Source organism: Poecilia mexicana, unplaced genomic scaffold (genome assembly GCF_051168715.1).
Source record: "Poecilia mexicana isolate PSO_F unplaced genomic scaffold, ASM5116871v1 scaffold_2, whole genome shotgun sequence".
Classification (NCBI taxonomy): Eukaryota; Metazoa; Chordata; class Actinopteri; order Cyprinodontiformes; family Poeciliidae; genus Poecilia; species Poecilia mexicana.
The window spans coordinates 16,620,494-16,637,032 of NW_028263371.1; the positions used below are offsets into that span (position 1 = coordinate 16,620,494).

A 16,539-nucleotide genomic window follows, 5' to 3' on the forward strand; every position below is an offset into this window, starting at 1 on the left:
ATCTAGAGCAGGGGTCCCCAACTTTTTCCTGTGAGGGCCACATAACTTTTCCCTTCTCTGGTGAGGGCCGGAGTCAGTTTGTAACAAAAAAAGTGTGACGATTGCAGGAGTGCCCAAATGTAAAAAATATTGTTTCCCAGAAAGCACAATCAAATAACTCTCTCTGGGTTCTTCACAGAATCAATCCAGGAAATAACACTATTTATGAAATAAATACCATATTTTCCGGACTATAAGCCGCAACCCCAAAGTAAAAAAATAAAAAAATAAAAAATCAGTAAACATACACATATAAGCCGCAAGGTTCAAAGCTTAGGATAAACGTAGCAGCTTATAGTCCGGAAAATACAGTATATGAAAAAAAATCTAAATGCTCTCTGGTATTCGGTTGGGGACCCCTGATCTAGAGGAATGAGTTGATCCTGACTGAAGAACATGGTTATATGAAGTGAGACTATGAAGAGGCTAAAGTTGTGTCAACAAAACAACCTGGAGGTATTACATGGCCTTTCAAAATAAAAGCATCAATTAGTGTGATTGTGCTTGTTAAGGAGAGTTCTGGAAGCCGTTTGGATCTGCAGCTTCTTCTAACCACCAAGCTGCCCAGCATCGTCTTCTCAGACTCAATCAGACCAGTTTTTGTTGTTGTTGTTGTTGCTGTTGCTTCCCCCCTCAGATACCAGAGCGATATCGATCTTGATGCATTGTGGTCTGCTGAAAGCAGGGCAGCAGCAGGCCTTTTACTATAAATGATGGGTTTATGCATTCAGAGCAAAGCCACACGTTCTCCTTAGAAGTGGCAGCTGATTACTTTCCACGCCGCCCGAAACATTAACCAAGACCATAAAGAGACATCTGGTACCGAGCTTGTTGCTAAAATTTGTTTCATTTATGAACAAAGGGCAGCAAAACAGTCATCCTGAGGGCCACCGATGGCCCCCAGGCCACACTTTGGACAACCCAACCTTACTGGTTTGTAGAGAACGTTAGTCATTTACAAAAAGCGCAGAGTGGATGTCACTCTGAATATCATCTAGACGTTCACAAAAATATATTTTAGGATAAAGCAGATTAGTTTGTAAAAAAAAAAAGGACCAATCAAAGTCCAAAATAAAGAAAAAATGTCATTGTTGCAGCTGGAATTACTGATAAACACCACAACAAAATAAAACTTGTCCACAGCAAGACATGCTCTACATAAATGAGTTATTATGAATTAACTAAATTAATCTAAACCTTATTTATATTTTTCAGATTTGAGAATTTTTCTATAAATATGGAAATGAAGAAATAGTTTGAAGATGGTTACTTTGAAAAGCCTGTTATTTTGGTGTGGCCAAAGAGCCGCGCATGGCACCAAACAATTATTTTGCTACTTTGTGTTTGTCTTCCCCATAAAATGTCACCAAAACACCTCAACGCTTTCATTTTAAGATGAAATATCTCCAAAAGTTCAAGGGGTGTGAACACTTTTGCAGAGCAGCGCCGGGGGACGGGGTGAGTGACGGTAAGTTACCTGTCGACCTTTGGGCTGCATGGTGGACGGCAGGTCCTGCAGGGTAGAAGCAACGGTTACAGAAACATGTTTCCGCCAACTGTCAACACCAAGCAGCGTCTTTCAACAAACACTACGCATGCAGCAACCATCTGCGGTCTGGCCGGCATGAAACACACGAAACAGAAGCAGGCGGTGAAGACGGCGGGAGAGAGGGAGGACTGGTGCTCCTGCAGGTCTGGCTGTGGAGCCACCAAGCTAGCTAGCATGGAGCAAAGCCAAGCAGTCGCAGCATCATCTGTCTGGAGCCTGGGCGGGGAAATGAAGGCCCTGCAGAACCTGAACGGGTCAGTAGACGGAGTGGGGGGGCGTGCAGGCTCCCTGAGGCACACCAATTTGTTAACTCAGATATCGGAAACGGAGGTCAGGAGACCCCGCTGCTCAAACCGTCACCAGGCCAGACAGAGAGGAGACAGTCAGGGGGAGGGGACATTTAACGGAGACACGGACGTGTTGGACGACCACGGCGTGGCGGAGGGACAATGAGACGCACCGGTGGGGGGGACAGACGTGGGTTGGTAGGGGGGTTGGTGGGGGTCCTTACCAAGATAGAACTGTTAATGCTGGAGTGGCCATTGGCAGGAGACTGCCTGGAGGTGCTGGGGGACTCTTTCTGAAATAAGACACACAGGTCAGCAGCGCGCAGCACACACACATTCTCACACACACACGTGTCTGGGCAGTGGTCCGAGGTGACGGGGGGCAGCAGCGGCGTGACGATCTGCATCAACAAAACACCAGCAGCCCGTTACAGGGCACTGAAAGACACCACCAGACGGGGGCGCTGTTCTCCTCTGAGCAGCAGAGAGCGTGAGGTCATCACCAGCACAGACAGCCACAGCTCAGAGCCACGGGGGTCAGAGGGGCTGGGGTGGGCGGAGGACGACCAAAAGAGCCGGAGCAACTGCAGCTGGGAAACAACCCCACCGTCTGCTCCAGGTCACTTGGTCGTCCACGTTTGGTCTGTTTGGGTGGGAGGTGTGTGTGTCCTGGTCCAGCAGTGGGTCTGCGAACAGGGTCAGACAGGCGGGGCTCATTCCTGACAGAACAGAAAGACGTGTTCCGGTATCTTTGTTGTGAAATTGGTGTGCTAAATATCTGAACCAGCCCAAGCAAAACACACACACACACACACAGCATTCTTGGATTACACACACGCTCGGTAACCAGGCGAGCGGTTAGTAACCAGATCAGGAGCTCACGATCAGCAGTAAGGAGCGGAGGAAGATGAGGATGAAGTGAGAGGAGGAAGAGGGGTTACCTCGCACGAGGAGCCCTGCGTCCGGTAACTGGGCACGATTTTAAAGGTGATGCTGCCTCGCATTTCCCTCTGTGGACGAAACACACACACAGAGTCGTAACCACAACCATAAAATCTGCACAGTGTGGAGCAGAGCTGTGAAGAACCGTGGTTCTCTGCTCTTTGTTTATGTGGCTCTTCAGAGGAAAAGGAAATTCGAAAGAAGTCTGCATGCGTCAGATCAGAATCAAGGCTTGTTCACACCCAGTGAAATGGATCATGAGACAACAAAAGCTGCCACACCTTCAGATTGACCTTTTTAAGACACATGTTGAAACGATATAAAGCATATGATAGATAGATAGATAGATAGATAGATAGATAGATAGATAGATAGATAGATAGATAGATAGATAGATAGATAGATAGATATGTATTTATTTGTGTAGCTCATATTTGCACACTTGTACAAAACATAATCCAAGTTTGAAATGAACTTAAATATGATGCAACGTTAAAAAGCCAACACCGCCAGTCTGGATGCCGAGCCGGTGACTGTGCGCTGCGCTGCTCTCAGGAGTGACGTAAAACTAGAGAGGACAGTCTGAAGTAGAGGTGAAGGTAAAGTAATTGTATTTATTTTCAGCAGCAAGGCAGTTCAAAGTGCTTCACATGAATTAGAAAGAAATGCAAACAAAACAACAAACCAAAAGAAAGACAAAGTATAGAACTACATATTGGTTTGATGAGAATAAGAATAAGTAGTGCATAACTTAGAAACTAGTGGGAGTGTCTCTGGATTCTTGTTCTGATGTTGGTTTAAGTTTGAGCAATTTTGCAAAACAAAGAAAGGGTAAAAGCATGTAGAAACGCAAAACTGATGGAGACGTCATTAAATGTTGTTGATCTTTAATTATGATGGAATTACCATTATTTTACTTGAAAATGATCTCAAAACATCTTTTATCGCAATAATTTCTCAGGGCAATTTATCATTCAAGCAAAACCTGTTATCATATCAGGCCTACATGCAACTTTGTTCAACCTTGTCTTGCTGTGTCACATAATATCCAAATAAAATGCATCGAATTTTGATGGAGTCATGAATACTGAAGCGTGTTCGCCAGGTAGTGATATCACACTTTGTTAGCAGTTTGAAAGACTAGTTTTATTTTTTTTTTAAAGTAGAAACAGTCTATTGCTTCTTTACCTGCAGATTCTAACGCTGAGTGAGTTTTCCATTTTTGATTTAGCAATGCTCAAGCCTTCAAAGGTTGATCTGCAAGCAACGATTTGCAGAAATGGTCTAATCCCACAGCGCTACTCTTTTCAGAAGCTTCAAAAAGCAAGATGGACAATGCAGAGTAACTTACCAGCATCTTCTGCAGCTGCTCCACGGTCTGGTTGGCCACGCTGATGCCATTGATTTCCCTGATCTCATCCCCAACGTGCAACGTTCCTGTGAGGAAACCAGAGCTCAGGAGATGAGGCCGGTGGAGCAGTGGAGCTACGCTACGCTCTTTTAGACTCTGTTGTGTTTTTTCCTATCACCACTACGGCAAAAGTAAAAATCCCTGATTTATATTATTATAAATGAGATATGTTTAAAGTTCCTTCAGACTAGCCAGGAGCAATTAGCAAACCACTGGTGGAACTGCGCCATCTGCTGAGCTCGTTATAGGAGCTACTACTCAGTGAAACGCTGGTAAAACGTTGCTAAAAGGTTAATAGAGGAGCCATGTTGTGATGACTTCCTGAAGGCGGAGTTTCAGAAAGAGCAGGAGTTTCTTAAAGAGACAGTGGTCCAATTTCAAGGCGCTTCATGTCAAAGTAAATTTTCTTTGAAGTCATACTTGATAAATAACAACTGGAGGTAACGTAGTCACTTGATTGTGCTATAAAATGGCACTGTGTGCTTGGAAATCACATCATAATGGTCTTTTAGCAAAAAAAGAAGAAAAAAACAATGCAGTTGGGTGTTTATTCTGTGAAAAGCTTCTGAAGAATCTGTCATTACGCTGCAGATACCAGTGAAACCGAACCTTGTCTGTGGATCATTCCTCCGTGCATTATCCTGGCCACGATGCAGTGGTTCAAGTCGTTCATCTTCAGCGTGATGCCCTGCATGATTTAACGCAGACAAATCTTCAGTCAGAGGCGCTTCGTCACACATTTGATGGGGCAGCTGGTGGTGCTTAACAGGGTCAACTTGGGATTTTGTTTGCCTTCCAAATACTGAGTTTGTGAGGACATGTACCATGGGTTCGTTTGTGTTCTTCTGGAACTGGACCAGGCGGACTCTGGTGACGTTCTCCAGGTCCATGTCTCCGTTCGCACTCTCCGGGGAGTCTCCGTTCAAGTAGGGCGAGGTGGGCGGAGGAGTGACCCGCAGAGCCTCGTCACTGTAAACCTCGTGGGCGACCACGTCGTGGGCCTGCAGCAGTGCCTGTCGGTCGCACAGAGCACAAAGGAGACCTGATTAAGAAACCTCTGGGAGTCAGTGAGGAAGATTCAGCAAAGACAGAATAAAGAAGTTTAAGATGCATTTTAAAAAACTGAATCAAAAGTTAGACAGGAGTTTGATGTATAAAAAATCAGAACAATCCTGACTTTTGGAGGTTTTGATCGACAGCTGGAATACATTACCTGCATGCCTGCAGATTAAAGATTCACCTTCCTGCAGAGAATCTTGTTATTTTAGCTCTGTATTTATTATTTCACATTAAAGAATCCCTGTATGGTTAAGTATCCAAAATTTCACACAATATTGTCAAGTATTATACATGTTTTATTTTAAGCCAAGCATCTTCAAGAACACAACTGAACTAGTTAGCTAAAGTTATATTAGATGTATTAGCTAACTACTGTAACATGCTAGCTAATTATCAGGTCTGACTAATAAATCAATCAAACAGCTGCAGCGGTGGGTGTCATCCCCCCTGGCTGAAAAGGGGCGCGGGTTTTAATGTTTTAATCTTTTTTTAATCTTTTTTTTCTCAAAATCTCTTTCTCACTGTTTATTCAATGTCACATGCTGTTTTCTTTTAATTATGTAAAGCACTTTGAAATGCCTTGCTGCTGAAATGTGCTATACAAATAACATTTTATTGATTTGATTGATAATTAATGTAACATGCTAGCTAATGCTACAAAATCTTGCTAATTTGTTTCGAGAAATGTTAGCTAATGTTTAAGTTCAAAAGAGCTAAAACTAAAGTGACGTTAGCTTAAGGGCTATTATTATCATGTTAGGTCATTTGAACTTAATCCATACAGTAATAAAACTTTAGTTTTTGAGTAAACAAACTTTAGCGTGATCATCATTTTAAAGGTTTTCAACAACGGCCTGTTGAACGCCTGTTCATCAAGAATACCTGGTGGACACCGAGAAACAGCACGTATGATATAAATGCTGAATGGCTTCAGTCAACGATCTACCTAACTCCTCTTGAGGGGGCTACAGATGAAGACTTGAGATATTTTAGGTGACATGATGATAATGTGGGACTGCGGAGGGTCTCTGCACAGTTCAGAGGTGGAGTTAAACATAAACCAGCCTTGAAGTGAAGAGCTGGAGGGATTCCCACATTAACTCGCTGCTCCACAGTTTTCCACATGTGTCGCTGGTCCGTGGCCCGTTTCTCCTGCGCCGCCTCACACCTACACAGCTCGATTTCACTCGGCTGACAGCCGCACAGGGCCCTTGAGCGGCACTTTAACAAACCGGTCTGAACTTCACAAGACGGCAATCAAAGCTCAGCAATAGGGGGAAACTGTCACGGGCTTCCCTCGGCAGTACACGCACACACACACGCACGCACACACACACACACACACACACACACACACACACACACACACACACACACACACACACACACACACACACACACACACACACACACACACACACACAGCTGTGGAAGGAGATCACATCAGAGACACTGGCAGCTCTCCAAATCCCATGTCAAAATACATCACACACGACCTGAGACGCACAAACGTGACTCTGTGTCTGAATGAGAACGGGGTTTAAAGCTCAGCTCAGCTCAGCTGGATGAGAATTTAAAGAATAACACAAAAAGAGGAAGAGAGTTTGAGGAAAAGCAGCAGCAAAATGAGATCTCACTCAAACTCTGATCAGAATCTCATAAATTCTGAGAGCAGCTCAAAACCTCAGCCAATAGGTTGAGGTTTTCTGACTGTGGTCAGAAAACTAATTGGTGAAATTACACGCATCCTGTTTGCTGCTTGGTTCAAGAAATGAAAACGACGTTGCAAAATGTCACGTTGTCACAAAATATTCAGATGGTTTGTTTCCTGGGGAAGATCCTCAGAACACAACAACACCAGAAGATCATCAGCAAACAACTCAGTTTTCAATGCTTACATCTGAGTAAATGAATCACACGATAAATTAAAATGATTTAATCTGCCTTCTGGTTATTAATCGACATCACAATCCATTTCATTTATGGCTTCAGTCGTGTGTGGTTTTCGTTCCCGTTTCTCTTCTTGTTTTTGGTGGCTGTGTTTTATTTTGGTGAACGTCCAGTTCCGGTTTTTAAGTGTTATTTACAAAATTACAAGTTTATTGGTCTTTGAGAGGGTAAGCTCTCATTATTGTGCGATTATCAATATATTACTTGAAAATGGTGTCAAAACAGCAATATTGTCGTTTATCGTGATAGTTAGTGGGACAATTTATTGTTGGGGAACATTTGTTATTGTCAATCTGCCCAGAATCTGAACTCTGACTTTACTTCAAATCAAATGCCTTTATATAGCACATTTAGCATTAAAATAACATTTAATAACACAAACTAAATGCTATCACACACGGAAAAACTATTTCTGTATTTTAGGCTGATATCTCCCTGCTGTTGGACAAATACATGAAACTTGTTGACTGTAAATTTAGTTTTTATCAACTATTATTACTTTCAAATAATTTAAATAATACAGCACACTTAAATACCACAATATCCAAATAATTTCTTTTACTTTGCTACTCCTGTAAGGCTAAAATCAGTAGCCACGATGACACTGTTATGTAAGCTAACTGCAAATTACGCTAATGATAGTAGCTGCGTTACATAGATAGAGTAGCTTAGGAATGACAGAGTATCTGGTGTTGACATGTTGGTGTGTGTGCCCCCGTGCCCCTGTTCCCCCCAAGTGAAAATCTGCTTAGGGCCCCAAAAATTCTTGGGCCGGCCCTGGTGAGGGGTAAGGCAGAAGGAGGCTGAAGGAAAGCTGCATTAATACGAACCTTTTATCAACAACTTTCTTGATAAATGAGGACTGATAGATATTTGACACCAGGGACGAATCGGGTTAGCGTCTCTTTGACAATTTTTCGTTTGCTAAAGCAGAACAAAACCAAGCTTGTATTTTTAGCAGGCATTAATGTCACAGCAACAGCACGCCCAGTCAGATGGACACAGTCATCCTGAGTCATCTGCTCCCCAGGACAGTCTGTTCCTCCCCAAGCAGACCGGGCGCGCTAACAGGAGTCCTGCTGTGGTTCCTCTTGTTGGAACGGGGAACATGTCAGGTCAAGAGCGCCACAAAGGGGCGACGGGGAGAGGGTGGCGGTATCTGACCCGACACATCGCATCAGACTCGCTCCGCTGGCGCCCGTCCTGCCCCCTCCATCCTGCCTAATTACCATAATCACACCTTCAACCCTCACTTTGCTTTGATGCATTTCTCTCTCCTCTGTTTGGTCCCACCAGTGATATTCTGTCCATCTGATACTGAGCAGCTCACTGATCAGTGAGGACATCATTGGCACTAATGCGATAAGATTAGTGAGGGAGGCAGCCGACAGTAATGGCCCTCTGGAGTGGCTTAATGGTATCAGATGTTTTGTGTTTCCTTGAGCAACAACAAAATAATCATATCTTTTCTGTCTACAAATCAACATGTAAAAGTAAAGATTTGATTTGCATTCACCCCTTTTTACTCTGGCAACAGACCCAACCACCTTCAGAGAACAACTCTGCATGATGTAGTAAGCAGACCCAATATCAGTATCGGTCCTGACACTGAAAACAATTCTAGATCGGAAATCGGTGACAATGTGCTCCATCTATTCAGTCTAATTCTATGCTTTATTTATTTTACATCATATTCCTAATTGCACTTTCATAACCATTTAAAAGAAGGTTTGCTACAGTTTATTTTTTACACTTTGACCAAATTAGTCAATCTATTGTTTTTATCAGTTTCAGTTTCTATATTATTTATTTTAAACTTGCTCTTCTACTCCTTTTTGCACCGACTGAACAAATTAAAGTTGTGTTGTTTTTACATGCTTGACCAGGATTGTGAAGCTGTTGGTGCATTCAAGAGAGCAGAGTTATCAAATTCATTTGTTATTCAGTACATTCATGTCTGAGTTAAGAAACAAAGAAGAAACGATTTAAATCACCTTAAACCACCTGACCAATCAGCCACACTTTTCAGATTTTTAAGCTTTTGAGGACTCTGGCATTCTTGTGTCGTTTCTGGTTGCAGGGCGTGAAGGGAAATCAATAATGTGCCATCGGGCCCGTTTGCCACTCGTTCTACTCACCATGAAGTGCGGCTGCGTCAGTATCCGTCTGAGCTCTTTAGCTTCGTACTTCTCCGGGTAGCAGGAGATCTCTTCCAGGACCTGAGGATGCAGGGAAAGGACAGTCTGCTTCAAACAGGTCACTTTCACGCCGACGTACCTGCTGGACCTCAAACTATGCAGACAGACCAACCCGGCAGCCCCACAGGCCCTCCCCTCTTAAGGTTCCCGTGACCTCCTGATAGCGCTTAGTGTTGTCAGCTCCGGTTATCCTGCCTGACTGGTGAATGTGGCATTGTAGAGGTGAGAGGCCTCTCACAGGGTGTGGGTGTTTGCTCTGAAACCTGCGTTATTGAGTCGCTGCTTGGAAAAGCTGAAGGGTGGGCGGAGCCTCTTACATCCAGGTGCCTCGTTTACCCCTTAGATTCCAGAGAAAACTCTTCCCACCACGAAATGTTAGCTTTTCATGTCATTTAACGCTTACAAACATAGCATATAATCTACGAAACTTGATATTACTTGGATAAACTCAGGCTTGTTGTTTGGTTTTGAATATTCGTGTTACTTTCTGACAAACCAACACATGCAGAATGTGTCCGTTTTAAGCTAAGCTAGCCTCATCACTCATTGAGTGTTTGCTACATCTCTGACTTTATTTTGAGATAAAAATCTCAATATTACAGGGTGTGCTGTGGTGGCGCAGGGGTTAAGCACAACCCACATATGGAGGCCTTAGTCCTCGACGCAGCTGTCGCAGGTTCAATTCCCGGCCTTGGCGACCTTTGCTGCATGTCTTCCCCCTTCTCTCATCACTTTCCTGTCAAATAAAGGCCACTAGAGCCAAACAAATCTTAAAAAACAACAAAAAAATTTAAAATCTCAATATTACGCCTTTAAGTAAAAGTTGAGGTCCTCAGATCTTTATTCATGTCCCGACGGGCAATTAATTTAGCAAGCAAGCCACAGTAATAACAACAACCCACCAACAATTAGTGTTTAGCTGGAGGGCTACGTACCAAAATTCCCCTGTTTTGTCACAAAACATAAAACTTGTTGATCAAAAACAAATAGGTGGTGGTATGACTAATAATGTCAGCAATAAACAAACCAATAAACAGATTGTTAACTTTAGAACAAATTCTGCTACAATGTTTTTGTGAGAATCTAGCTAGAACCGGGTGTTTTCTGTACCAGTTGTATTGCAATTTGGATCATGTTCATGTTACATGTGTGTATGGCACCCCTCCTTCTTTTGAGGTCATGTTTAGTTACGGAAAGGAAAGCTTGTAAAAAAAACATAAAATGGAGACGGCAGGGGAGGGCTGCCATATGTAGCACACAACTAAACATTGTAATTTGTGTTTGACACTTAAGTAAAGAAGGAAAATAAAAGTATTTTAGTTTCAGTCAGAAATTAGTGGCGCTGTTAATTTTTACAGCAGGAGTAAAAAGAGTATGCCTTTGCTTCCAGTGGGTAATAAAACACTTTGAGTTTATCTCAGATGCATTTAGGTGCCGTATGTTTTTGCTTCAAGCATCAGCTAGACCGAGAACAGCTAAAACACACGCAACATCAGAAGTAAAATCTGCTCTTTCTCTTTAATCATCAGCATCTGTTGAAGTTCTGCACGCCACTTTAAATCTATCACAGCTGATTTAAGTAGGAAAATGTGACCTGGAATCTCTGAGCGGACTTGAAAGTCTCATATAAACGTTCGGTGTTAATAAGCCCAGACTCTGTGCTCCCTCCCGTTAAACGGCCTCCCCAGTCTGAACAGCTCTGGGATTTACGTCTCCGGGCCTCACCCACTCATCTCGCTGCTCTGACTCTTTGGTAACTCCCTCAGTTTGCACATTTCATGTTCAGCCATAAATGAATTCCAACAACATTAAGTATTTTATTTTAATGCGTCTTACAAAAAGTGTTTGACATGCTATTAGGTGACAATCCAGAAGAGCCATTCATTTTCATTTGTTCTGACTGATAGAATGGAGTTAGCTTTTTTCAAAGTGTGATGTAGTACGGGTCATTCGGCTGCTTCCTGAGCGTAGGCTAAACGAGACTGTAGATGTTAGCTTTCTCTAGTTAATATTTATAGAAAAACTGTTAGCTTTTCGTAGCAAATATTTACAGGAAGACTAGATATCAGCTTTCTGTAGCTAAAATCAACAGGAAGACTGTAGATATTAGCTTTCTGTAGCTAAAATCAACAGGAAGACTGTAGATGTTAGCTTTCTGTAGCTAATATCAACAGGAAGACTGTAGATGTTAACTTTCTGTAGCTAATATCAACAGGAAGACTGTAGATGTTAACTTTCTGTAGTTAGTATTTATAGAAAAACTGTTAGCCTTTTGTAGCTAATACTTACAGGAAGACTAGATGTTAGCTTTCTGTAGCAGGAAGACTAGATGGTAGCTTTCTGTAGCAGGAAGACTAGATGGTAGCTTTCTGTAGCTAACGTTAACGGAAGACTGTAGATGTTAGCTTTCTGTAGCTAATATAAACAGGAAGACTGTAGATGCTAGCTTTCTGTAGCAGGAAGACAAGATGTTAGCTTTCTGTAGCTAACGTTAAAGGAAGACAGTAGATTTTAGCTTTCTGTAGCTAATATTTAAAGCACGACTATAGATGCTAGCATTCTGTAGATAATATCAACAGGAAGACTGTAGATACTAGCTTTCTGTAGCAGGAAGACTAGATGTTAGCTTTCTGTAGCTAATATTTAAAGGACGACTATAGATGCTAGCATTCTGTAGCTAACGTTTACAGGAAGACTGTAGATGTTAGCTTTCTGTAGCTAACGTTAATGGAAGACTGCAGATGTTAGCTTTCTGCAGTTAATATCAACAGGAAGACTGTAGATGCTAGCTTTCTGTAGCTAATATTTAAAGGCAGACTGTATGCTAGCTTGTGTAGTACTGCCAAGATAGTTTCCACTGTGGGTATTGATTAAGATTAAGGTATATTTGGTGTTTAAACAATTAAAACAGGGAGTTATACGCATCCTCAGAGTGGCTCTCAGGTATTTGTGGATTTTAGCCGTTTGCCGGTAGCTGTGGTCCCTAACCACCGTAAATGTCAGGGTCCAGTTTATATTCCTATGAAATTAAATATGAATGAATACATCAGCTGAGAAAAAGTTGTTATAAGACGTAGTTAAAGAGGTTTCTATGGTGTTTGAATTTGTTTGTATCCAGGCTTAGCTGATTTAGTAACAACGCTAATGCTAATGTCAGACTTACTAGCAAGCTTGGCTTCTTAAAGGGACAGTATTCTGCAAAATTAACTTTATTGAGCCTTACATGATGTTATAATATTATTCTCTAATCAAAAACACACACGGGGTGTTGCTTTGATTCTTTCAAGCATAAGAAATCCTTTAGTCTCCTGCGGCAACCAGGCTGTGTGGTGTAACAGAGCGCTGCCTTTTCGAAGAAGCTCCTCCCTGGAGCTGCAGTCACTGGCTGAGCTTCCCCATTACTGAGCATCCCTCCCTCGTAATACCTCCACTAGGCTCCACCAGACCAGAGGAAGCAGCAATTAGCAAACACTTGGTACAATTCAGCATCTACTGGACATTGTTGTAATGCTGTTGTAATAAGTTCCAGAAAGAGCAGGAGCTTCTTACAGGTCCAATTTCAAGGTGTCAAATTTTGAAGTCATATGTCTTTTAAGTCATGCTTGATAAAAATGAAGGTAACAGTTACTTGATTGTGCACTATGTTTCTGGAATATCCATAGTACCACCCCATCATAAGGCAGTAAATCAACAATGCATCTTAGCTGTGGTTATCAGGCTTGATAAATTTACTTCGGTAATGTTTATGTCTTATCACAAACCAGAAGAGTTCATGCAGTGAAAGTGCTCGTTAGACGTCATTGTGTTTGATAGAGGGCTTTCTCTGAATCCATTAAACGTGTTAGCATGTGCTAATGACTGAGGCTGTGAAACAGTTTCCTCACTAATGTGGTGTATTTGGTATCGACTCATCGTAAGTAAATGTACACTAGATTGTAGAAAGCATTTACAATTGATGAAGTAAAATCAAAAACACTCTTGGTGGGCTTGGGGCGAACGTAACATTACTGCAGTAACTTGAATCTTGTTCCGGTGAGCAAACCAATTCAACAGTCTCCTGTGCATTAAAAGTCAAAATCTCACTATATCGTCATGAGAGTTGAACATTTACAGTTTGAGTTTTAAATTGTTAGCATCAGCTAAAACGGGGGGTCAACGTGACCTGCTGCTATCCTTCCACCAGTTTGAGCATTTCTTACATTTTTCTACAAACACATGGTCCCTTTGACATCTTTCTGCTGCTGTTTCTGATAAACCTTCAAAAACCCAAAATGATCAGTCAAAGGGGAAAGTGAGAAGTGTGTGCTCAGTCACCTCTTTGGCTCTTTGCACCGCATCACTGGGGGGGTTTCGGATCTGTGGCGTCGACTTGGTGTTGATCTTATCGTAGAGCTGAAAGGAAAGCAGGAAGCCAGTGAGCGAGTCAGTCGAAAGTGAGGCTCCGTCTATTACACCACTCATTCTTTGCATGTCAGATGAGTGTGACAATTCATTGCCCCTCAGATTTTATGTACTTTTCCACAAAGATTCCTTCTGTGTCGAACTGTGTCAGGCTGGGGTAAATTACTTTTGCTGAGACGTCACTATCATTTCATATTTAACCTGTCAGTCTGGGATTGTTCAACAACATATTACCCAGTCATTGTGAACCCCAGGTTGTCAAATAGTTACTGTTTTATTTAGAAAATAAGGCAAGGTCCCCTGCTATGCTGCCATCCCAACAAGCAAGCAAGCTGAGGTGAGTACATTTTCATCAGCGTAGACAAAGTGCTTGCATAACTTAGGATGAAATCGGTTTAGTAAGATTAAGAACATTTTATAGCAAATCTAGTCCAGAAAATACCAAACAACCAGCTCAACTGGTGATCAGCTCTCATGCGTTTGAGGATCAAATGATTAGAAAGACTCCAGTGCGACAGAGGTATTGTTTGTGCAGATGTGTCTGCAAAATGTGTGCATAGGCTATTGCAAGAAAAAGAAACGGTGAAAAAGTCTTTGGAAGAGCTTGTTGTTAATTCATCATTTCGTCATTAGAGCTATCTGTTGACAATAAGCACTTCTCACCTCTCTGCTTGTAGGACATGAGTCATTATAAATGGTTCAAAACAACATACTGGTGCAGGTGTCATAAAGGGACAGATCAGCCCTGAAAGGCAGTCGAGACAAAGCCAGCAGCTGTGGCTCAAATTAAAACCGAGCGGCCTTTGGGACCTCGGACGCAGACGACCACGGCCGAGTGACACAGCCGTTATCACATGAAAAAGGAACGAGTGTGTGATGTTTGCCGAGCAGCATGTAATTTTCATTTGACCTGCAGCACAGAACACTGGCAGACAGTGTGCCGCTATAAGTGCACACAGTCGTAGACGCACACACACACACACGCACGCACACAGACACGCACACACGCACACACACTCTCAAAGAAAAACAGAGGTTTGTACCAGGCAGTGCAATGATACCCAACGCCCCTGTGTTTTCTCTCTAACAACAGCAGCAGCATCACATTTCACTGAACAGATGTGGACAACTTAATGCCTACAGCAAATAACTTTTGACAGTTTTCTAGAAAAGATTTGCTGCAGATCACACATCAACATCGCTCTCATAATGAAGGGTAGACTTGTAGCCTTATAGAACCGGGAAGCATAGCAAGGAATTCTGGATAGCTGTTGGGAATATTTATGGACCCAGTTGCAGAGCACAGTCTTCTCAGAGTTGACAGCTTTCGTGTGAAAACAGAAGAGCAACAAAGTTCAAGAGGTGTTTTCCTTTGGCTTCAAAACTAGAACGTCTAGTTTGACGTTTCCTTGTAGCATTCCTAAACATGAATTACACAGCACAGAAAGCAAGCTACTATTTTTCTCTCAGTGTTATGAATCACTTGTGCTTGTCAAAGGAGAAAGACAGAACTATGCTAGAAAGGAATTCAAACTTCGATGAAGAAAAAATACCAAAACCGATCAACGGAATGGGGTGTCCATTTCTAACGCAGTCATGCAAGCACCGGTCCAGATAAAAGTCTGAACTGTATACATCAATTATCATGACCACTGGAAGTGAGATCAGTGGTTTCTGATTAAGAGACGTCATGTTGTGGGCAGTTTGGAGAGGTTTCAACAAAGATCAGATTGTGATGGTTTGACGGTTCAACTCGGATGTAGCATCAAGAAAATTACCCAAAGTGAATGTTTGGTTTCATATCAAGCATTAAATGCTACACCATGAAAACGGTTCAAGAACAGTGTGAGGTGCTGACTTTGTCTGCAAACTTTCCAGGAAAACAAGTTCGTTTAGATATTACTGATTTCCAAACTTTGGAACATGCTAACTGAATGGTTGAACCGACCCGTGACTTTCTTTTAATGCTTGATCCGGACAACGAAGGAGTGAAAGAAGGTGACCTGGTCCAACGGCTAGTCACCGTTTTCTGTACTAGGATGTGGCACCGGAAAGTATATTAGGAAAAGGACAACAGTGGCAAAGCAATCCTTAATAATTCAGGTCAAAGTGGGCAGAACTTTGACACATTTGACAAAGTGAAACATTCTTTGACAAAACGTCCTTAAAAAAGTGCAAGAACGGTTTCATAAACACAACGAAGAGTTTCTGATATTGCATTGGCTTATCCTTTAGGATGTAGTCCTCCACTTGAATCAGACTAATGATCCATTACCAGATGTTTTGTATGATAGGCGAACGGTCTTCAAGAATGTCTGCTTGGCTTCAGTCAATGCATACAGAATTGTAATATTCTGGAAGAATCTAATACTCTGGTTTAGGTTTAGATCGGTTCATCACTCAGCTTTGAATCCATAACTGTGTGGTCAGACAAACGATTTTAATAGATATGAAAATCAGGATATATGGTAGATTCCAAGTCAGACTCAGTCGTCTAGTCAAGACCAATCAGCACCTGAAGCTGCCGCTCCTGCCACCTTCTTCAAATTAAATAAAGCGGTTTAATTAGGCTTTTGCAGCAAAAATTGTTTTTGTTTGTGCCACTATCATTTTAAAGATATCACAAAATGTTTCCACATTTAAAAAAAAATCATGCAGATTTGGTGTCAATAGTAAACTAGCTTATTATTGTATTTTAGTTTC

General features: G+C 42.1%; 1 protein-coding gene across 5 annotated transcripts in view; it reads right to left on the reverse strand.

The window, feature by feature from the left end:
• caska (calcium/calmodulin-dependent serine protein kinase a) overlaps positions 1-16,539 on the reverse strand; it is a 143,709-nt gene that overhangs the window by 11,805 nt on the left and 115,365 nt on the right. For 2 of the 5 annotated variants that reach the window (XM_088012064.1, XM_088012056.1), the window contains exons 12-19: positions 13,750-13,827; positions 9,376-9,456; positions 5,053-5,241; positions 4,838-4,916; positions 4,169-4,254; positions 2,817-2,885; positions 2,100-2,168; positions 1,517-1,552 (exon numbers count right to left, since the gene is read on the reverse strand). In XM_088012064.1, coding sequence (XP_087868190.1) covers positions 1,517-1,552; positions 2,100-2,168; positions 2,817-2,885; positions 4,169-4,254; positions 4,838-4,916; positions 5,053-5,241; positions 9,376-9,456; positions 13,750-13,827 — 687 coding nt within the window. The remainder of the gene's footprint in view (positions 1-1,516; positions 1,553-2,099; positions 2,169-2,816; positions 2,886-4,168; positions 4,255-4,837; positions 4,917-5,052; positions 5,242-9,375; positions 9,457-13,749; positions 13,828-16,539) is intronic. The other 3 variants (XM_015006268.2, XM_088012058.1, XM_088012061.1) reach the window with 3 other exon arrangements.